The 23,427-nt window shown below is 36.6% G+C and overlaps 1 protein-coding gene across 1 annotated transcript in view; it reads left to right on the top strand.

Annotated features, from left to right (window-relative positions):
• LOC124540276 (non-canonical poly(A) RNA polymerase protein Trf4-1-like) overlaps positions 1-14,025 on the top strand; it is a 29,243-nt gene extending 15,218 nt beyond the window's left edge. Inside the window, exons 5-10 of the mRNA XM_047117744.1 lie at positions 1,692-1,979; positions 2,599-2,703; positions 3,222-3,795; positions 3,906-4,067; positions 6,973-7,082; positions 13,969-14,025. Of these exons, the coding sequence (XP_046973700.1) occupies positions 1,692-1,979; positions 2,599-2,703; positions 3,222-3,795; positions 3,906-4,067; positions 6,973-7,082; positions 13,969-14,025 (1,296 nt within the window). The remainder of the gene's footprint in view (positions 1-1,691; positions 1,980-2,598; positions 2,704-3,221; positions 3,796-3,905; positions 4,068-6,972; positions 7,083-13,968) is intronic.
• The last annotated feature ends 9,402 nt before the right edge of the window (positions 14,026-23,427 follow it).

Here is a 23,427-nt window from a genome sequence, read left to right as displayed (position 1 = left end):
TTTACAGGCTGTTGTTGTATGTTATATTGATTCCTATTCTTATCCAAATAACAGTACTCAGTATAGTTGTGTTCCGGTTTGAAGGGTGAGTGAGCCAGTGTAACTACAGGCACAAAGGACATAACATCTTAGTTCTCAAGGTTGGTGGCACATTGACGATGTAAGGAATAGTTATTTTTTCTTACAGCGTCATTGTTTATGTGTGAGGGTGACCACTTACCATCAGGTGGCCCATATGCTCGTCCGCCAAACTATACCATAAAAAAAATTAGATAAGCTATATAATGTGTAGAAATAAATGCAATGATCGTTGTGGTTCAAAACTTATTCATCTAGAAACAAAACTGATCTCTATTATTTCTAAATTATTGGAAGTAAAGTATTTGTATGCACGCTTGGGTAGGCCCATTCGTCAGTTAATTTAGCGCCGAATGTGTATTGCTGTTTCGGGTCAAAGTGTCAGTGAGGCAGGCAGGCTCATGCGTCAACAGTAAAACGATACACTTCCCACAGTTCCAATGTACACGGTCGATGGTGATTACTTACGATCAATAAGCCGTATGACTAATTAATCCGCTCAAGTAATTTGGTGGAAAAGTGTGACTAAGGAGTCTTTAATAAGTGATATATCCGTAATTACGTTTTTAACTGTATTACCTTTAAATTTAGTTTAATCTCGTTAAATGACGAAATAAAGGTTATTAAACACGAGCAAATTTTGATTATATTTATATAATAACGTCATCCCGTATCCCGCCTGGTGTATATTTATACACCATACTAAATATACAACAGAATTTGTTTATTTACGACATCACAATGGAAACTTCTAAAATTATCAGTGTTACTTTACTTTATAGTCCATGTATTATATACAAAAACCTTCCTCTCGAATCACTCTATCCATTGAAAAAAACCGCATCAAAAACCGTTGCGGAATTTGAAAGATCTAAGCATACATACGGACAGACTGCGGTAAGCGACTTTGTCTCATAATATGTAATGTAGAACATTAAATTACGAATCGTGAAATCGTACGCGTTATCTGACAAAGTTTATGTTCCTAAACAATTTTTTGTATCAATAATTGTTCGTGATAGTAGTTTTATAATCTGCGTCATAAATAATCTTCCCGACCTTGGCATTCCGGTTGCACTTGAACAAACAGTTTTGAGTGTTACGTCACTCAAGTAAATAATACGAGCGATGAGAAGTTTCAAGTAAAACGGATGCGGATATTGGTTTACGTCTCATCTCGAAGAGTTACGGGATCTATTCGATATGTGAGGTACTTAAATATATTCTGCCGCATAAGGCTCCAGAATATTTTGGAACATCATCAATATTTTCGCCAACGAGTTCGTAAGATCAATCCGGGGATATTAATATTATTGCTATTACTTTTTTCTCTCATAAATTGCTACAAAGCAAAAATGAAATCGTAAAGTATAGATGAAAAAGTTATTGAACTAATTTATATTTATTTTTTTCATTGATTCAATTTGTTTTCTATTCGTGTCATAAGGTTGACGTGTAAAACCTTTGTCTTTGGGTCTAATATTCTTTAAAACGTCTGATATTCACTGTGTTTAAATTACACTGGCTCACTCATAGCACGATATCTTGTGAATGGTCAGTGGTTATCTAGACAGGTAAAGGTAAAGCGACACCATTTGACTGACATGTTACAGGAAAAGTATCCAGTCCTATCTCGACTAGTCATGGTCTTGAAGCAGTTCCTGCTGCAGCGCGACCTGAACGAGGTTTTCACTGGCGGCATCTCCTCCTACTCCCTGATCCTCATGTGCATCAGCTTCCTCCAGCTGCACCCGAGGCCCGACAGGTTGAGGCAGCCACACAACCTGGGAGTGCTGCTTATAGAGTTCTTTGAACTATACGGGAGGAAGTTCAACTACGTCAAGACGGCGATAAGAGTCAAAAATGGGGGCTCGTATGTTTCGAAGGATGAAATACAAAAGGTAGGAATGTTTTTATGTAGTCCACTTGCTGAATAAAATGAGTCCAAATATATGAACAGCTGAATTTCGAGGATTTATTTGTGCTTATAAAGCTGATCTTGTATCAGGTATAGTAAAACGTATTGCAGTGTAGCAAAATGATTTCCAAACTTCTCTTGGAACAATGCTTTTTCGCCCGAGTTGCATTACTTGATACTATATATATGGCATTATAGTGGCAATTATATGGCAGCTTTTGGTCAATGTTTTACAAATTTCACTATACGACAAATTTAAATCGAAGTTGTTGAACGTCGTTCGTTGTATTGCGAACTAAATATTTAGCGAACTATTTCCCCGCGGCTGGACGCAGTGTTCGCAATGATTGCCAAAGCGATCGAACTTGGTTTTCTTCAATTATTCACGGGGCAGGCTGGCTGGTGCGCTCGCGGCAGACTAGTTTCCTGTTTTATCGTCTATCATGCTTTACAGTTTAATCTATTTAAGTATTTTGCAAATGATTCATCCTATATATGGTGTTTGAAAATTATTTAAATGCCAATTGACTGAAAAAATAGACTTTTAAAATTTTTTGGGTTTATAAATGTGTTCGTAAAGTAACAAGCGTTGTGGTCCGTAGGAAATGAACGACGGGCACCGTCCGTCGCTGCTCTGCATAGAGGACCCGCTGACGCCCGGCAACGACATCGGCCGCTCCAGCTACGGCGCCATACAAGTCAAACAGGTGAGCCGAACTGTCTGTGTTTCGCGCTGTCAACACGTCTGTTGGTATCATTCATATTCTGTCAATGAACCCATTCATTCGCATTCATTCATAACATCTGTTTTTGCATTTATTAGGTAGCACGATTGATTGACTTTGTTTCTTGAATGACTTTATTCGTCCGTCGCCTCGTTACTCGTTAGCGTCGCGTGGCGTGCGATTTCTTCGTTCGCACGCCTAGTATTTGTGCGACACAACGGCGATTGTTGCTTTGTTAATGCGAAGGGTCCGTTTCGGCGGTGGAGTCGCTAGTGACAGATGCAGGTAACATAAGATTTCTCTGCGATGAATGTGCTGTATGAATTGCTTGTGCATCCGTAAGGTGCGTAGTTTGCGTTCGGTATGGTGGTAAAGTTGAAACATAACTAAAGCGCCATACCAGTGAGGAGCAAAAGTGTTAGCAAGGCGCACGGGCGGACTAGCCGCCCAGCGACCGGTGCGGTCGCAGAGGACAGAGTAAGAGCGCGCGCGTGTTGCAGGCGTTCGACTACGGGTACATCATCCTGCAGCAGGCCGTGGCGCCGCACAACGCGCTGCTGTCGCGCCACAGCGTGCTGGGCCGCGTGCTGCGCGTCACGGACCACGTGCTGCAGTACCGCCGCTGGGTGGCCAACACCTTCGAGCCCTTCTTCTTCCCGCACCGGCCGCGCCCGCGCCGCGCGCCCAGCCGCTCGCCGCCGCGCGCGCCCTCCGCCGAGCCGTCGCCCGCGCCGTCGCCCGCGCCGTCGCCGTCGCCGCCGTCGCCGCCGTCGGCCGCCGCCAGCAGCGACAGCTCGGGCGAGTGGTCGGACGCGCCGCGCGGGCGCACGTCGCCGCCGCCGCTGTCGGCGCTGCAGTGCTCGTCGCCCACGCCGCGGCGCGTGTCGGCGCACCAGAACCTCATCATCCACCACATCACCAGCAACTCGGACTTCAACAACATCCCGTCGGGTGAGTGCGCGGCGCGGCGCGCGCGGCCGGCCGAGCCGCGCGGGCGCGCTGACCCCGTTTCCGCCGCAGGTGTGATGCCGCGCTACGCGGCCGCGCCCGACAAGCCGCGCGCGCGCGCCGCCCGCCCGCGCCGCGCCGCCGCCTCGCCGCCCGCGCCCGCGCCCCCCGCGCCGCGCCACCGCAAGCGCCGCCACGTGCCGCAGCCGCGATGATGCTGTGAGCCGCCCGGTGAGCCGGCGCCGAGAGCCGCCGCGCGGACCCCCTAGTGTTCGTTACGAAGTGCGAAGTCGATAAGGTGCGCCGCGTCGGTATTGCGGCGCGAGCTAAGTCTGCGTCCGTGATCACTAGTTGTACCGGAGTGAGAGTTTGTGTCGTGGCACCAGCTGCAGCTGCCCGTGTGTCTGTGTACGTTGCTGTGCGATTCGATATCTTACACCTCCGGAGTAGTGATTAGTTTCCCTTGTAAGATTCGTACCAGAACTTTGTTATTTTTATATGATAGCCATTGTAAGTTGGGTTGAGGTCAATGAACTATGCCTTGAGAAAGCCTAACGGAACAGTACAAGTACGCCTATGAGTCATGGATATGTTTAAACAATAACAGCAGAGTTGTGCACAATATTTTTTTTTATATAATAGCTAAAAGTAGTACGATACAAATTATGAGTGTAGAACTTTGTGTTACAGACAACCTTTGAGATCATACATAGGGCTAGTATTGTAAGCATTGAGTTTGTGATATGATGCCGTTGACTGCCATAACCTGCTCAGCCAACCGCTTGTAGCGTTTGTTATAACATTGTTGAATGAACACAAAAACATAACAAATCCTACAATAGTACATAACTGGAATAGATATATGAATTCCATTGGCAATGAAGTTACCTTAATGTTTGCAGTAAAGCTCTATAGCCATGATTGTTGAGTGGCGCTTGCTTTGTATGAGTTTAACAGCTGCCATCTCGTTACGAACTCAACCAATGATGATATTTCGTTCAGTCACTTGTCTGAGTGTGTGTAAGATTGTTTCACACTCCAATTAATGTATGAAAAAATGTGTAAAACTATGAAGTGTATTACATTTAATATGACATAATGTATTTAAACTGACTTCCATACTGTGTAATGTTGTACGAAGCAGTTACGTGCACCTTTGTGAACGATTTTTCTGTGACTAATTAAATTTTATTGTTCATTCAATGACTTTAAGCTCATGTACTCTACTCAATCAACTTAAATTCAGTTAGGCAATTTTTTGTTTATATAAAAATTGTTAATTATCTGTGTTCACTATTCTTATCTGTGTTAATATGTTATCTGTGCATATATACTGCTTCGTTCAGCAACAAAAACTATTATTGCTATGTAGTATTAAACGCTGCCCGCTGAGTAATACAACGTGTGAGTAGGACGGCTAATACGAATCGCTTTGTTGCACTGACCCTCCACGATTGTACTGATAAAAAAACAGTTACAAAATAATAAAATAACAATTGAAAAAAAATGATCAAAAGTATTGCAAATAGAGAACGAAATTCAAAATGGCGTCACCACTATTCATCTCTCGTTCGCACAGTAGTGCTGTCTCCACTCACTCGCCGGTGTGGAGTACGAGCTAACTTTCCCTCGATCTACAATTCTTTTTCTGACGCTGCATTGGTTTATATACAAAAAGAGAACGTAACACTTATCTGTCTGTATGTAACGTTTTCAAGGCTAAACCAGTGAATAGATTTTCATAAAATTTGACACTTACTGCTTATTTTCATTATGGGGTGGGGGGGCTTGTATGTTGGGGATTGTAGCAGGGTTTTTGGAATATATTCGTCAAAAAATTAATATCAAACATTCGACCTGGTTGATTAATAATTATGTAATATAATAGTATAGTAACATATTATGAGCGAGGATTTTTATTGCATTTATCTCTCATCTATATTACTCGTACTCGATACCGGCGGGTGCAATACATTCATTTTGTAATTATTTTTATCATTAAATTAGATACATAGATAAATCCATCGATGTAATATGTTAGTATATTTTCTAAACTATTATATAATAATAAAACACAATGACATATACTGATTGAACAAAAGTACATAAAGTAACAGACGATATGGCGTTAAAAGCGTGCAGCCACCTCGCGGGCGGCGAATGTCTGACCCGCGCCTTATGAACCCAACGTATCGCAGGTGTTGCATACAAACTACACTACAAGGAATCATTCTCGATGTAATCTTTTGTAAACGTAATCACACAGTTAACTCATAGATCTCTCTAAACCTTGTATTTATGTGTAAATATTCCGTATTTATTTGTAAATCGATTCATTAATTAATATTGTATTGGATGTGTAACGACGCCACATCTGGTTATACCGGTATCTCATGTGTAAATCTTCTGTCGACTTGTCGAACATTGCTCGATAAATAATGTAATAATACTGGTAACACTGGATGTGGCATGTACTTTGTTTTATATAGGCTCATGTTGTTTCACTCAGATCCGGTTCAAATATTCAGTACACATAAAATTAGCTCAACACTCATACAAAGTTTCGTTTTCCGTTGACTTTTCACTGATCATTGATAGATCGTAATGATCGTATGTGTGTGTGAGCGATTAACTACTTAGGAGACTGCGCAGTCCAAATTATGTACAGGATGTCCCAAAAAATGTTTAAATGTCGTAACATTCGCACGTATTTGTATTTATTTAATATTGCCGCCGAACGTCACCTGTATTCGTTGGTCTATGAATCACCCTGTATACATAATTTGGTCACTGCGATTATTTGGACCGTGGTCTGGTCTTTCAACTCTTGTATCCGTTGAGTTAAAATACCGTCTAGTCTAATTTTATATATATTGACGTGATAACAGTAGCTCGATCTAGTTTCGTTCCTCCGACGTCCGCTGGGCGTGCCCTGTGATGGATGTCGTATACTTTCATAAATTCGGATACTCGTCGAGAGCATTCGCGTTAGAAATTCGATTCTTAACTTGCTTAATAAGGCGAACGTTTACGATTTATCTATTGAGTCAGTTAATCTCGGTCTTATGTGACGAAAATAATTAGTGAAACATGATGTTATTAAAAAAATGCATTGTTTTGTTTATAAATTCAATAGTAACTTGAGCATTCAGTAATCGTTCATTACTGTTACTTATTATATAGAGAGTGTTGAAATACATACACAGTGATGTTCGGGGCAGTAAAATATACGTAAAAATAATGTCGGCAATTAACTCTAAAGAAATCTGTACGATTATTATAATGGAATTTGTCCAAAAACAGGCCCCGACCATATTTTCCAAATTTCCAACAAAACAAGGTCGCAAGAGACGCGGTCTGATGAAATAGATAAACTTCCAGGAGGTTTCCGTTACGAGAGCGCCCCGCACTATGTTCGCCGTCGTTTGCCTTCGTTCGCATCTGTTCGCATTCGTTCGCATTCGTTCGCATTCGTTCGCATTCGTTCGCCTTCGTTTCGTCGTCGGAACTCGCGATCGCTCTCGGCGAGCCTTACCATGTGATCGCACGTAATACTTAGGTTAACAATGCTATACTGCCGTAGCTAACGTGAAGGTGACGAAATGAACTTAGAAGATATTTAGTCTTTGTAAAATGAATTAGAAAAAAAGAATAGTCTATTACTGAGAATAATCGATTTTTTTACATTTTTTCTAACTATAAAGGCGTGTACGTATCGTCGCGGTTGTTCGTAATTATATAAACATTAGTTATTGTTAAAATTACTTTGATGAATGTATACACAGGCCTTTATAAATGACAAGTAACAAATTAATGCTAATATTTTTTAAACAAAAACATAAAAATTATAAAAAATGTAATATTAACGAGTGCAACTAAAAGTACTGTACGATTTAGTGTTTAAGTCTTCGCCTCGAGGCGTTAAAGCCGGAATGCTACAGGACGAGATAAATGTAAACTTATTTATGTAAAGAGTTAGTCTGATTTATTCGAATTCTCACAAAATGTAAACAAAACGCGACCATTATTCGTAGGCATCATTAAGTGTTGTAATCGTTACTAAAGTATAATGTAAGTTTATTATAAATAGTACAATGCAGTTCGAGTAAGAATAGAAGCGACTCTTGTCGTTATTTGACGTCCTTTAGTAGCTGTAAATATAAACCGGTTAGGTACGGTGTGCAAAATAAATGTTTTTGAAAAAAAAAAAAAATACTAAAGTACCAAGGTTGAAAAGGTTTTCACCCACATTTAGCTTTTAAAGGAAAATGCTTCGTTCTAGTAAGAGTCATCATCGTCCTCATCATTATCAACATTGTATATACTGTCACGAGGCCAATGAAAAAAACAGCTATTATTATTAAAATGAAATTAAAATTAAAAATATTTTGTGATAATAGGACTTAATTGTTACAATCTAAGCATTAATTATCAACTATATAAAATATAAATAAATAAATAAAATCATCGCAATTCTAATCGGACAAGGAAAGGAAAAAATGTTAAAATATATATTATTTTGCAAACCGTACTTTTTAAGTGTCAGACAGGTCGCAGACGTTTCTATTCTTATTCGAATGACATGTTAAGTGATGTAACTTCAGTTTTGTTTACATTTTGTCGACGTTTCTCTGAATGGACTCAAATACACTCTAATTTTGTAAACTCGCTCTCAATAACAGTTCGATTGAGGATTTCTCGCAATAAACTTATATCAGTTCTTTATTAATATAGATTTGGATATTTTTCTCATGAATTTCAAGCGTTGGAAGCAAACTGATTGATTTGATATGTTTGTTATGTTTGGAAATATCTTCTTTGAAAATCAAAAATCAAAATAAACTTTATTCAAGTGGGTTTTTACAAGCACCTTTGAATCGTCATTTAACAATTAAGTGAAGCTACCACCGGTTCGGAAAGTAGATTCTACCGAGAAGAACCGGCAAGAATGTAGTTACTCTTTGTCAACATTTAAAAAATACAGTCATGTTAGTTAATACAATTATTTAAATTAATATAAGGAAAAGAGTCTCTAACACCGATTCGAATGGAGTTGATGATCTAAAACTTTATTCACCTCGAGAGTTATCTGTTTGTTATCATGATGGTGATGATGATATCTGTTTGTTATAGAGTATTACAACATTTGAGACATTTCATTTATTTGTAATACTTATATACAGGTATCCGAATCACAATAGTGCCGATAGATGACTTTTAAATAAAATATTGTACACAATAATAATAAAAATTAAGCTTCAAATCGTGATGCATTTGACTTTGTCCAAATTCCTTGTCTATGTAATTCTGCACATTACTTCTTTATTACATCCGTCTTAAAATTTCATTATGTAAAGCCGCAGTCAAATAAGTTCTTGAAATTTGACTCGTGTCCGTAGGAGTTTCGATAAAAGAGAAATAGTTGTTTTTAGGGTACAAATCTTGAGCGTAATTACAAGTGTTACCTCACTCTTCGTTGTAGTATATGTGATCTGAGACTTCGTAATGAATTCAGGTGTGGCACAAGTCACGTGCGATGAGATATTATCAAACATAACAAACGCGACTCCCACGTTTCTACTTCCACGCAGTTTCCGCTCGACCGCTGACTCTGAAGCAATGTAATCGTTAAGAGATGTAAGCGCTCGCGTCTCTCCGGTGCGACGTAGCGTTTTGTATATGATTGTATAATTTCTCTAGCTTTAGTACATTGTTAGTTATATACAGTAAACTAAGTGTACATACGTCTGTACATAGCTTGTAAATACACACGAGATATATATTTAATAATAATATAAAGTTTGATTTAAAGAGAAGTTTTAAAATAAAAGAAATTTTTGAAAAAAAAATACAAAAAAAAATGAAATAAATAAAGACATACAGTGAGTATGAAGTGGAAAAGCAATGTTATCTTTTATTTAAGTACCCCCTCTTCCTGTAAATAGCCCCATAGTCCGATGGGAGGGCAAAAGCTGCTAATGGAATTTCTTCGTCAGAAACGACGGATCTCGGAGCCTGCAATTTAGTCATTGTTTCAGTCTGAGTGACTCGAAATAAAATATAATGTAAAGTATTGAACCTGGGCACCTAACGGCAAACAGCTGTAACTAGTTACTTGCTGTGATCCGATTTGAAGGGTGAGTGAGCCAGTGTAACAGGTACAAGGGACATAACGGGTTGCTGGTGTGGTGGTGATGTAATGATTAATATTTCTCACAGCTCCATGCTCTACGGATGGTGGTAACCACTTACCATCAGATGGCGCATTTGTTGTTCCGTCTTGATCTGTATCATAAAAAAAAAACAAATACTATTTTTATTTGAATGTTGGAGTGATTAACTCGCTAGACAAGCGTGGTGGGAATAGCTTAACCATATTTGGCTTCTTTTTGGGGGTGGTAAAAGTTGCGATATCTTCAAAAAATTAACATTTTAGTATTTGCATTGTCAAGATGGCATTCTGAGGAGTATCCGAAAATATCAAGAAGATATTAATTAAACATATTGCTCAATGGGGTGATGATTAGACGATTAATTAAAATTGATTAATAAACTAGTTCGATTACTAGAGATGGTTACATAGAGTCCCCTGGTTCGCTTATGCTCGAGTTTGTAATACCATTACTCTCTAAACTTGAACCTGGGCTAAAAGAACCTGGGTGGTTTTTAAAACGGAAAATATACTTACATAATCTGATTGATGGTTGTGTTTTATGCAAAGCCGTCTGTCATCCACTCTAGAGGCAAAAGAATATAATGACAAATTCAAATTCATCGAGTATAGACTGTGAAGTTAACAGAATTTAAAATTCGCAAGTCATATCGTCCATTCAAGACGCCGTGATCTCGCGATTGGAGCCACTCATCGCTCTGTAAGTGGCAATGTTACGTCGGTGAGCGCTACAAGTACTCTAGTTTTCGATTGAATAATAATTACTTTCATATTTTCATACTAGCTTTATCTTCTCGTTATAATCATTTATGCCCTAGTATTAACCCGCACTCGACTTTGTTCACGTTTTAGGGTATTGGTTGTCATGTCAGTTTGTTGGAGTTCAAGTTTGCTTCATACCAAATTTCATCCATTTCGGTTCAGCGGCTTGGTCGTAAAACAGCGACAGACATATAGACATACAGGGTTACTTTTACATTTACAATATTAATGTAGATTAAAAAATATAATTGATAATGTATTTTATACCTTATTAGTATTCGTGTAAGCTACACGCAAGCTAAGTTTCACGTAAAGTTCTGTTCCGTGGTAGGTCTGTGGTTTATGTTTGTGGCTCCTCAAGAAACATGGTACATTCCGATAATTTATTATATACTTAAGAACTGAATATATAGGTTGCAGCCAACAAGTTTAATTAGCCTTTTAATTAACTGCCTACCCACCGAAACTCAGCTAATTAAACTAGTTACTTGCGATACATACGTATAATACGATACTCCTTATTATTCCTATTCATTTTGTTGTTTATTTAATGTTTTCAGAACTTAAATAATATGCAATAATTTTAATTTACATGTTATATATACATGTATTTATGGGGCAGAAATTACCTATTGGCTAGAACTCGTGCACCGATAATTGTGGGTTCACCACCACTGTGTAGTCGCTAGTCGGTGAAGGAAAACATCGTGAGGAAACTTAAATGTGTCTAATATCAATGAAATTCTGTGTCATGTGTATCTATCAACCCACATATGACTGGTGTGGTGGAATAAGCTCCTTCTTTTTGAATCTTCAAAGGGAGATGAGATGAGATCTCAGGAAACTTACAGGCGGATAGTTTATTAATTTTTATGACTTAAAATTAAATTTATATTTGACGTCGTATTAAATTTTTCATTTTATGTTGAGTTTTGTTTTTATTAAATGAAAGATTATAATGTTTCTATTACAATAAATTGGTTTATATGTAAGCAAATATGGATCAAAACCAGTACCTACGCATTATAAATTAATACTCGAACCTATAATTGAGAATTAATGATACGCCTACGACACGATATGGCTTGATACAGCGACAGACAGTAATTACAATTTACTCTGTGTTCAGATTAAGATAACAACAAATAAAGCTAAGTGTAAAATCTAATTTTAAATTAAGAAAACGCGTAGTCTTCGTTCTCGCGAGCTTCAATTTGCTGAAACTACGCTACCCAAAATTTATTAACAACCTTAGCTAGCTTTTGTAATGAACTCGGTTCGTTACAAAAGCGCGATTCACTGTTTATTATTATTATTGTTTTAATTTAGAACCAATTAGTTCATTGTGTTGACACGTTGGCCCCATCTCATATCCGAGAAACAATGTTAAGAGCCGGTGCCGCTGCGGAAAAAGCTGAAGCAAAAAAAAGCGCTACATATTCGTGTATTATATGTAATTACTTTTTTTTGTTCCATTTGCTGTCGAAACGCTTGGTCCTTGGAATAGTGGTGAAAAAGCTTCACCAAAAGTATAACACCTCGCCTCATTGCCTCCACTGGTGACAGGAGGGCTGGTTCGTTTTTTGCCCAGAGGATCGGAATTGCGATTCAACGGGGAAATGCTGCTAGCATTCTTGCCACCATTCCACGCGGTCAAGATTTATACAGTAACTAGTTTTAGTTCATATTTGTATATATATGTTTAAGCATTTAATGATGTTAATTCTTATGTTAATAAATTAGTTCATGAGGTATGCAGGAGGCAAGAGGTGTGATGGATCAACAATAGCACCATGGTCGATGGCACGTGTCTTTGCGTGGGGTGTATAGACACGAGTATGTAAACTAATAACACCTGGCTTCCAACTTCGCTAAGTTAACGCATCCTTCCTGGAACATATTCGTTACTACGATACGATTCCACAGTTAAAACAGTTCATGTCAATTTAAACTTTGATAAATATGGCATATTACTCAATACGAGATTATAAAAAAAAAACAACAACAACAGCCTGTAAATTCCCACTGCTGGGCTAAAGGCCTCCTCTCCCTTTGAGGAGAAGGTTTAGAACATATTCCACCACGCTGTTCCAATGCGGGTCGGTGGAATACACATGTGGCAGAACTTCTATGAAATTTGTCACATGCAGGTTTCCTCACGATGTTTTCCTTCACTGCCGAGCACGAGATGAATTATAAAGACAAATTAAGCACATGAATCAGCGGCGCCGGCCTGGGTTTGAACCCGCAATCATCGGTTAAGATGCACACGTTCTAATCACTGGGCCATCTCGACTCTATACGAGATTATATTAAAGTTAAATAGTGTGGACTAGAAATTGAAGTGTACTTTACTGATATACTCTGAAATTAATATGGTGGAAAAGAGTAACTACTGAGTGTCTTTGCGGCAGAATCTACTAGACCGATGTTAAATTTACATTTAATTCACTATTGTAACACGACGACTCAAAAATGCCTTTCAGAATAGGAGGACACCTACTGAAACTGCTCAAATACTCAATCGTAAAAACTTGGCTCTTAACTTTAGGTCATCAAATACAAAAAAATAGAAAATGCTCCGTGTTTGAAACTGTTTCATGCCTCTGATGACGTAAGAGTTGGCTGGAATAGTAATACTAAATATACTTTTTCGACGAATGTATTTTATTTGCTCCACTTTTCGTTAACATCCCGTAGAGTCTTAGCATTAATCAATTAACAACACTTAATGGATTATATTTATTATGTTTTGAATTTGATTGCTGTAATAAATCATTTATTTTAGATTCACATGACCACTTTCATTTTATAATTATACTAATTTTCAATTTCATATAAATTAATATCTGATATTAAGCACGATTTTTTTAAACATTAGTTTTCTCCCGTTTTATTAAATATGTATCTAAATCTTTACTTTTAGCTGTCTGTTGATATTTGACGGTCAAACAACGGGAAAAAATTGGTACGAAGCAAGGAACAACTTAAAGAAAGGACGTGGGCTACCTCGTATGGCTAATTCCTATACCTGACGACCAACCCCTAAGACACAACTAAAGCTGCGGGCGACATCTAGTATATCATAAAACAAAAACACATAATTACCATTGATTTATATTATTTGTATGTTCCATTCCATTAATTAATTGATTTAATTTAAGGTCTCGCTATCTAGTGTTGTGTCCGACAATATCTTGTCCGATACATCGTCATTAAACATATAAATAATTGAAATCTAATCATCTATTTTGTATACGTGACATCGGTTGAATATTTTGTGCTCAACTAGATTTAAGGTAGTAAAAGAAAAAAAAACACTTTAAAAGTGAGGTTATACAGAAATATAACAATTTACTTTTCAGGCCTTGACACAAGCCGCTGGTAATAAAGACGAGGGTGGCACCGGAAGGATACATTGATACATAGATATGCAGCAGCTGCACTTGAAGATATCACGCTGCAGACACCCCAGGGCTATACTGTCTTTTAAGTAAAGCACTCTGAGCAGAAAAAGAACGTGTTGGTTTACAATCACCCTTTCTAGAATAGATTAAACTGGCTTTTACAAGCACTTATATACTTTATATTTTTTATAGAGCTGTATTAAAAGTACGGACAACAGTTGTGAACAGTTCGGAATGTATATAACGGTAAGAAACTCAGTAGTAACTCTTTTCCAACATTTTGAGTACAGTTAAATGTTTTGCCTAAAGGCTTAAAATTATTAGCTCAACCACTTCTCTATCTATATTAATACCATAAATGTGAAAGTAACGCTACCTTTCTGTATATCGCTCTTTCACGACCAAACTGTTGAACCGAGTTTGGTGAAAATTGGTATGAAGAAAATTTGAACTGCAAAAAAGGGCAAGGATACTTTACAAGCAACACCCAACACGCGAGCGAAGCCGCGGGCGACTACTAACTATCTATGTATGTAATCTTTATTTGTTAATATTTTTAACACATGATTTGATTTTATGAATCGGCAAAGTTAAAAAAATTGTCATTTCATTATAGACTCAAATGTGTTGTCTCAAGAGGGTTTATTGACTTTTCGGAGTCGCAAACTTGTCGTAATAGGCTTATCCATAATTCGCTTGTTCAAGCAATAGTTATCTCTGATTCTATTAAAGTGATCAATGTTATTGTAAATATATATTATACCTATAACATTGTTGTGAATATGTTGTGACGCAACATTGAGTATTCCTACTTTGCTAAAACCCTGAAGGGACTCTACCTCCAAGATTATAAGCGGACTATCTCTTATGTAAAATGTTGTACAGTTTCATAAATATAGTAACATCAAAACTTTTAATAGATATTACGATACAAGTTTCCTGCAGCACAAACTAAGCGTCTTTTTGTTCATACGTCTGTACTTATAATGAATTATTAAATGATTCTGAAAGTGTGTAGTGATTAACAAATTGTTGAAGTTTTCAGAATTTGTATTCGTAATTGTCCTCTGGCATGGTAGAGTGACGATTTAAGCAGGAGGCAGGAGCTGGATGCGAGTAGCCCAAGAACGATCACAGTGGCGTGCAATTGGAGAGGCCTATGTCCAGCAGTGGACGAACATGGGCTGTTGATTGATTGATTGATTGATTTAAAATTACATAAATTATAACTAGATTTTGTTTATTTTTTCGTGATAGTTCAATTACATTTTTATGTTGTTGTTAAGGTGGTTGATTATAAACGTCTTATCGATTCAAAATGAGGGCTTATAGAAAGTATTTATAATTTATGTGCAATCTCAACAGATAGTAGAACAAAAGAGTTCATGAAAATTCTACGTAATTTGAAATAAAGTAATCTCGAATCACAAGCTCAGCCCGAAGTAAAAAATTGCTGTCCTTAGACCTTTGTTCTCCAATGAATTGACGGCAAAGTCGTAGCCTTGACGGGGTGTTTGCGAGGATAATCCTGCATGTCAAGTCAAGTTCCAACATCACGTTATCTACAAATATATATGTACACTTATATTTATAACAATATAATGGAATATCGGAAAGAAACAGAAATTTGACAAGACAAAGAAATTCTATACCAAAATTCCCCAGAAATTGTTGCTTTGCTTATGAATGTATTTAAATTTCACATAAAAAAAGATAAATAAAAACTTACTTCTCGTTAAGTTAGCGGTGGAAAAACTAACGCAACTAACCTAAAACAATGCCAATACGATATTTCCAAAGTACTCTTAATACTGTATTTCCATATCTAAACCCATTAAAACAAGATATCTATCAAAACTTATACTATTATGTTTAATTTTTAACAAGATCCGCATAAGACTCTCAAAGGAACCAAACAATACGCAACGACTTGATATGAACATTTGACATCAACGTGTACTTTCCTCCATGCAGACGTCGCCTCGTCCGCGGCGCCCATCCATCTTCCGAGTCGACTCTAAGCCGACCACGTAAAGACCACTATAAAACAATTCGACTCCCCACACGTAGCCGACCTCACTGTGTGCTCGGTACGTGAGGGTAGTTGCGCGCATGCGCGGCGATCGTAAACACGCCGTAGCCGTCAGTCGTACGGCGGCTTCCCCGGCGAGTAGACCGCTACTCGCGCTGCGCTGAACGGGTCGCATATACGCAACGTGTGTGCTATGTAATTTTTTTTATTCACATTCATTCAGTTTTATACGTGAACGAATTTTGGAGGGCTTTCGACGGTGAGTGTTTTTCTTTGATATACATTTTTTAGGTTAACTGTGACCCGCTTTCGTATACTAATAAGTCAACGTTTTAGTAAACATATTTTATATAAAAATCCAATTTTATTTTGTCATTCTGCGAACTGGGTCTTTATTTACATATTCATGGTGTTTCAATGCGTGCTGGCGCGTGGCGACGCTGGCGAGGCATGTAAATATATCCGACATTTTATCCCAGACGACAGGAAATTAAATGTTTTGTTGTTACTAAAATAATACAGAAATTAATTGGATATTCGGTACGATTGGATTTAATTAAACAATTAACATTGATTTAAATATTTTATTGAGTTTGAAACAAATTGATGAGGAGTATCATTCATTGTCCCTTTTCTTTATTTCCGTTTGTTTTTCGGTCGCCGATTTATCTCATTGACCTTTTTATAAAACTAAGTAGTCCCGTGATAGCTTATCACGTGATAACGGCTATCAACCACTACACGAGACAGGAGATTTTCCCCTGTATTATGTAAGATCATAATACAAAATATCCTCCCACCGCGTCTGTACGCAAAAACTCAAAAATATCAAACGAATTTTTGTACGGTTTTCACTAATAGACGGCGTAATTCATGAGGAGGGTTTGAGTTTATGATTTATTAAGGCTTTATGTAAATTGGCTGAAATTTGAGGATAATTGTTGAAGTTGTCAAATGTGCCGACAAATAGAGATATATGTTAACATATAAAAAGATTTATGGTATATTATATTTCTATCTGTATGAAGCCGGACATATAGCTGACTAGCGAACCGCCCCGGCTTCGCATCGGTGCAATGCTATCAGCATTAGTATAGTATACCTACTACAGAATTAGTTTGCTTACGACATCACATTAGAAACTTCTAAAATTATCAGTGTTTCCGTTCTTTATTATTTATGTATTATATAATATACAAAAACCTTCTTATTGAATCAATCTATGTATATAAAAAAAAAACCGCATCCCAATCCGTTGCTTAATTTGAAAGATCTAAGCAAATATAGGGACATACAGCGGCAAGCGACTTTGTTTTATGCTATGTAATGATGATGATTACGCATACTTAGATCGTCATCTTCTATCGTCGGAGTATTAAAATCTAAATATAGTATTTAAGTAGAGGTTTACAAGGAGTTTTAAATCGTCATTTAACATAACTATATACATAGTAAAGCGACCACTGGAATGCTATTAAAGGAAGATTAATTATTTTTAAGCTATGTTTACCGAGGAAACATTCCCACGAAAATACCTAAAATATTTGACACGAATCAAATTAAATAAATGAATTATTCAAATAATTGTTCAATTAAGTTTATGAATCGTGAACTTTCGTTCATGAATATAAGCTTCACATTCATTCAATCGTTCAAGTTATTTTTAAATTAATTAAGGAGTATAGACTATATAGAAAAAAGTCAGCAAGAAATTCAAAAACTTGCTTTACATATTATATTTAATAATTCTATAAAATTAAATTTGTATATCCTGGAAAAAGCAGTCACAAGTTAATGTTTTTTTTAATCTATATGAATCTATATATTATTTTTGGGTCTTAGTTATATAAACATTAAATGTATTATCTACTCTTTACATATAGCTTTACATAAGCTGCTTGCCCAGACTTCTTACTTACTTATTTGTGGAAATCCCATTGCTGTGTAACACCTATCTGATCAAAATCAATCACTCAAATACACTGAAAAAAGTATATCCAATTCGAATCGATTGAGATAAAAAATGATAATGATTAATAGTCATATGAAAGAATTATATTTAAAAAAATAGTAAATACAAAATGATTTAAATGATTATAAAATCAACTCTCAGAAAATATTTTTCAAAACGTACTTGTTACCTTGTTGTAATATGCTTTCAGTAATATCTTTTGTCTTTAAGATATTACCAAAATGAAGGTATAGAATAAATTACTTTCCCGTATGAACTCATGTTAAGTTTGTGTAAAATAAACAACTTGTGAAAGCCAATGGGAGTTGGTCTTTGGAGTTGTATCGCTCGTCTTGTAACGAATATACATTCAAGGGTTCAAATTCTCCGGTCACACGAGCATATGAAAACAAACGTCTTTGTATTATATAGAACCTAACATTATGTATAAATAATTACTTCAGAGAGTTCGAGAAGGTCTCGTTCGAGAGCTTCGAATTTGAAGTCAACTCTTGGAGGATGGGGTTCTGACTGCTTACAAATCATGTGTATGATATACCGCAGTGGTTAGAACAAGTATATCTATCCCAAGATGTGCACTCCTGGAGAACGCCTCTGACTTTTCACGCGCTTAATTTGCGCTTATATTTTGTCAAACATCGTAAGGTTTTACATTAATGTGTCGAAGGAAAATTTACGACTTGTATATCTCTGCAAGGGAGTAGCGTGTTGGAGTCAGTTCCAAAACGTCTCATTACAAAGGTGGCCACTGCGCTAAAGAGCTAGGTTACAGGGTTTAAGGGAGCTCCTTAAACCCCGTAACCTAGCTCTTTAACCACCAGCGGAACATTTACAGGTTGCTAATTTATTACAATCAACAAATAACTGAATCTGGAGCTTTGGGATGTCTCGGTCACACAAAAGCCATTATTATCATGATTTTAGACGTTTCATATTGGCATAGTAGCAGATAAGATAATTGTTACTGTACAATAAAGCTGAAATATTTAATTAGTCTTCATTGACGAAGTACAAGGTGAGTCACGGTGATAATAACAAATTATATCTTAAATTCGCGTTTTAGGAAATGCTATTCAAAATATCCTTGTTCGAGCAGTCTCTTACAAAACTTTTTTGACTTGTCATGTTACAAGTGTAAAACCTAGCACTGCTTCGTAAGGTAACGCAATATATAAATTATATATTAAGACAGACAGTTTAGCCCAATACGGTTTAGTACTATCTGGCTAAGTCAGTGGTTCATCGAAAATTAAAAGATATAAACAACTTAGGTATATAATTGTAATTTTACCGTCTGGTAATTCGATCTCTTTCGGTATTGTGTGCCTTGTACTTTGGGGCAAGTTGTTATCCCAAGCCTTCAAAGGGAGGATCTTGGGCCTGGGATAGATGATCGTTCTTTTAAAAGTCGGTGAAGTGTGTAAGTAAATGGATATATTGTTATGGCCTTATCGCTATAAAACCTTCCCGAATGTTATTGTTATTTTAAATGTTTATATTGCTCTCAAGCGATCAAAACTAAACTTGTCAATATAAGACTACTAGCGATCCCGTGTATGTCGTAGGGTTCAGCCAGCGTTTGCAATGTAAGCGCAAAAATGTGTTTGTTTACGACATCACTTCTAAAATGATCAGATCTACTATGTTGTGCATCTATTATACATATTATAAATCTCATTATTGAATGATCTATTAAAAATCGCATCAAATTCCGCTCTGTAAATTTAATGATCTAAGCGTACATAAGGGCGGACAGCGGTAAACAACTTTGTTTTATACATAACTTTGTTGTAATGATGAAAGCGTGTAAAGATGAATTATCACAATAAGCAAACGTACCATAAAAAGTATACAAAGTTAAAGCAGAAATCAAATCAAATAAAAGTTAGATAGATAGATAGATAGAATATACTTTATTGTACACCACAAACGATAAACTTTACATGGAACAAAAATAATAAATTAAAATATACAAAAAGGCGGTCTTATCGCTAAGTAGCGATTTCTGCCAGACAGCCTTTATTTGGGGAAATTGTGCAGCGAAAAGGTAGGTGGTGCCTTATATATACAATAATACATATATAAATAAACATACACACATATATACATAAATATATATACTAATAAAAGAAGTTACTAAGTAATATGAGTTGACAATGAAATATTATAAGCGAATGAATTCAATATTACCGCGAAAACTCTTTCGGACCCAATGCTATTTTTTTCTTTGATTAATTATGCTGATGCTCTTTTGAATGAGCTTGCACTCTTTTCATTTGCCAGGATCGACTTCATAATTCTTGTATTACATTTGTGTAGGTCTCCTTCACGACCGTATTCCCTATTTTAATTCATTTGAATACTCTACGGAAATCCAGGAATTTCATATATTTTTAAAGGACTTACAAATTGATGCTATTTGAGTTCAAAATGAAGGCAAGGTGTTATGTAAAATGAAATGAATAAAATATTATTTTTCACTTGAGTTCTTGCTTTGTTGAAAGAGCTTATATTTTTTTGGAAAATATTTATATTCTGAAAAAGTTTAATTGTAAGGAAATCAAAGCTTTACATTTTCTTTTATTTTAAATTCCTTATATTTTTGGTCATCGTTATTTTATTTATAAACATATATTCTTTCTTTTTCTTTACATTTTTTTGTTACATACTAAAATATTTGTTTTCATAATAAGATATTTCTATATTCCACCAAGACTAGGCTATACAATGTGATGCTCAAGTAAACATATTTTGGAAATATACGCTAAGTTCATGTCAAGAAATTGTGAAGAAAATCAAAAGTCAGTCGCTTGACTCATGGAGTCCATATATCGCTTTCTCTTTCTAACACACTGTAATACCGACCTCGTTAAGAGCCTTATGAGGCTTTTGTTACTATCTTATTGTCTTTTATACACTTCTTTCCCTTATTTAGTTTAGCTCATGAGTGATCCTTTCACACACACGCAAACTTTTGTTATATTACCCAAATAAGTGGGTATTTCACGTGTTGATATAGGTAATTTTGTGGCTTATTTCTAAAAGAGCCAAAGTCCATTATTGAGTGAAATGTAAGCACAATGCCTTTTGCCAAATCATATACAAAAACAATGTATTAGTTCATATATGTATTGCTAACAATATTACGATGAAAGCACCTGTACTAATACTATGAAAGGTAAAATATGTCTATTTCGAGGAGTAATCTCCGGAACTAATGATCCAATCCAATGTTTTCACTGCTGAGCTATATTACTCAGAGTGCTATAGGGTATATAATTATATTTATATCATATCACTTTGCTTATTAATAAACTTCAGCAGACCGAAGGCAGCTGCTCTTGTTATATAAAAAGCAAGATCATTTAATTGGTTTTCTGATCAACAAAGTAAAAGTTTTAAGAACCAGACATGACCATTATTATAGACCATATTTGTAGTATATGGTACGCCTTTGTGCATTATATGTTGAAAATAAACGATACTCACAAAGTACGAGCATTTAGTTCAGATAATTTGCCCTGCACATTAGCGGTCTTTAAACGACGGGCCGCGGGTCAGCGGTGGCCGTCAGTGGAGTGAGCGCTACCAATCGGGCCGCGGTTAGCGATCACGTCCGGTATACATACGAAAATTCTGTCGCATCTCGATTTTATAATCTGTAAGTATTGGACTGCTGTTGTTCTAGATGATGAAGATTTAAATTCTGAGTACCGTGCATCTTAACCGATGATTGCGGGAACAAACCCAGGCAAACACCACTGAATATTCATGTGTTTAATTTGTGTTTATAATTCATCTCGTTCTCGGCGGTATCATATCCTGTATTCCACTAACCCTTATTGGGACAATGTGCTAGAATATGTTCCAAATCTCCTCTCTCTCCTCTCCTCGAACCTCTTCCCAAAGGGAGAGGAAGCCTTATTCCAGCAGTGAGAAATTTACAGGCTGTTGTTGTATTGCGCGATTAATAAACACGCCCCCAAAGGTTGATGGCGTTTTGTCGATGTAAGGAATGTTTAATATTTCTCAAAATAAATAGCGGCAACCATTTACCATCAGTTGGCCAATTTTAAAGTCAACAATAAAGACCTATAAAACATCTAATTGAAACTACATAATATTAATAATTTGTGTTAAAAGAAAAAATGCACGTGATATTCACCGTTTAAATAAAAGCAGCAAAAAATAAAAATAAACTCGGACCTCCAAAGGCGAGTAGCAGTGTTAATTGGTCTACCCCAAAACGCCCGCAGAACGCTCAAGGCGCCGCAGTAAACGAATCCACGAGAACATAAGGTATTGTTATAAGTTGTTGTGCGACGGCGTGGCGGGGCCATTTCGAGTGCTTCCTCTTTGTAAACAATTTGCAAAACTGTCGTTAGTGTCGAGTGTCTCGTTCACAAATCACGTCACCAACAGCTCCGTGGAATACATTCAGAGCGCGCTGCACAACTTCCTGAAATTACCGCGGAAGTGTATTCCGTGCGTCTTTATTTTATAACAATAGTTGGGTGTCGACTTTGCCAACCGACCGGGTCGAATTTCGATGTTTTATTACTTCAGACGTGCTATGTCTACTGCTTATATTTTCTGAGAGGAAAACAGCTCTTAGAAAATTGTCCTGGGATTATTTTTGTAGGTAAACGTGGCTGTCGGTATCCGGGTAGATTAGAAATATTGAAAATGTTTATTGATCTTTACTTATATTATAATTGTGACAGTTACTGTTTGTCTGTCCGTCTGTCGCTCTTTCACGTCCAAACCGCTGATCCGTATTGATCAAATTTGGTATGAATCAAACTCGATCGAGCCAAAATTAGTCATTTATAATCGAAGAATACTAACACGTAAGTATGGAGTCAAATTAATAAGAACATTGATTTTCTGTGTGTTCAATTCACACACACGGAGAAAAAACTGAGTATAATATACTGAAGAATATACACATTCAAATATACTCACACAGATATAAATAGGACTCTTGACGGCATTAGAGAGTGTCCTTCCGTTTGCGGTATCGTCACACGAGTCGGTCCTAACCCCGAGGATTAGTTACCCAAGTTATCTGCATTGTGAGTTATTGCTTTGCTTAAACGACAAATATAGACAAGTAGGTATCATTAAATGATAATGTGTTCCAAATTACTAAAATACTGTTTAATATTGTTTCATTTTTAAAGTAAGTTGGACTTTCACAAATCTACTTATATTTAGACAGTATTCCAATTATATTAACGAATATAAACGATTTCGCAGTGCTATCAGAGTTACGACGTCGATCCCGAGATACATATATGTATATTATTGTCAAGAGTACAAAGCTATCCATATTGTTTACTTAAATAATGTAATAAACGACATAGTAATACTGACAAGCCCTAGAGTTTACCTTCAGACTTCGGAATTGAAT

This window comes from Vanessa cardui, chromosome 24 (genome assembly GCF_905220365.1).
Source record: "Vanessa cardui chromosome 24, ilVanCard2.1, whole genome shotgun sequence".
Taxonomy (NCBI): domain Eukaryota; kingdom Metazoa; phylum Arthropoda; class Insecta; order Lepidoptera; family Nymphalidae; genus Vanessa; species Vanessa cardui.
This window is presented reverse-complemented; position numbering and strand designations above follow the sequence as displayed.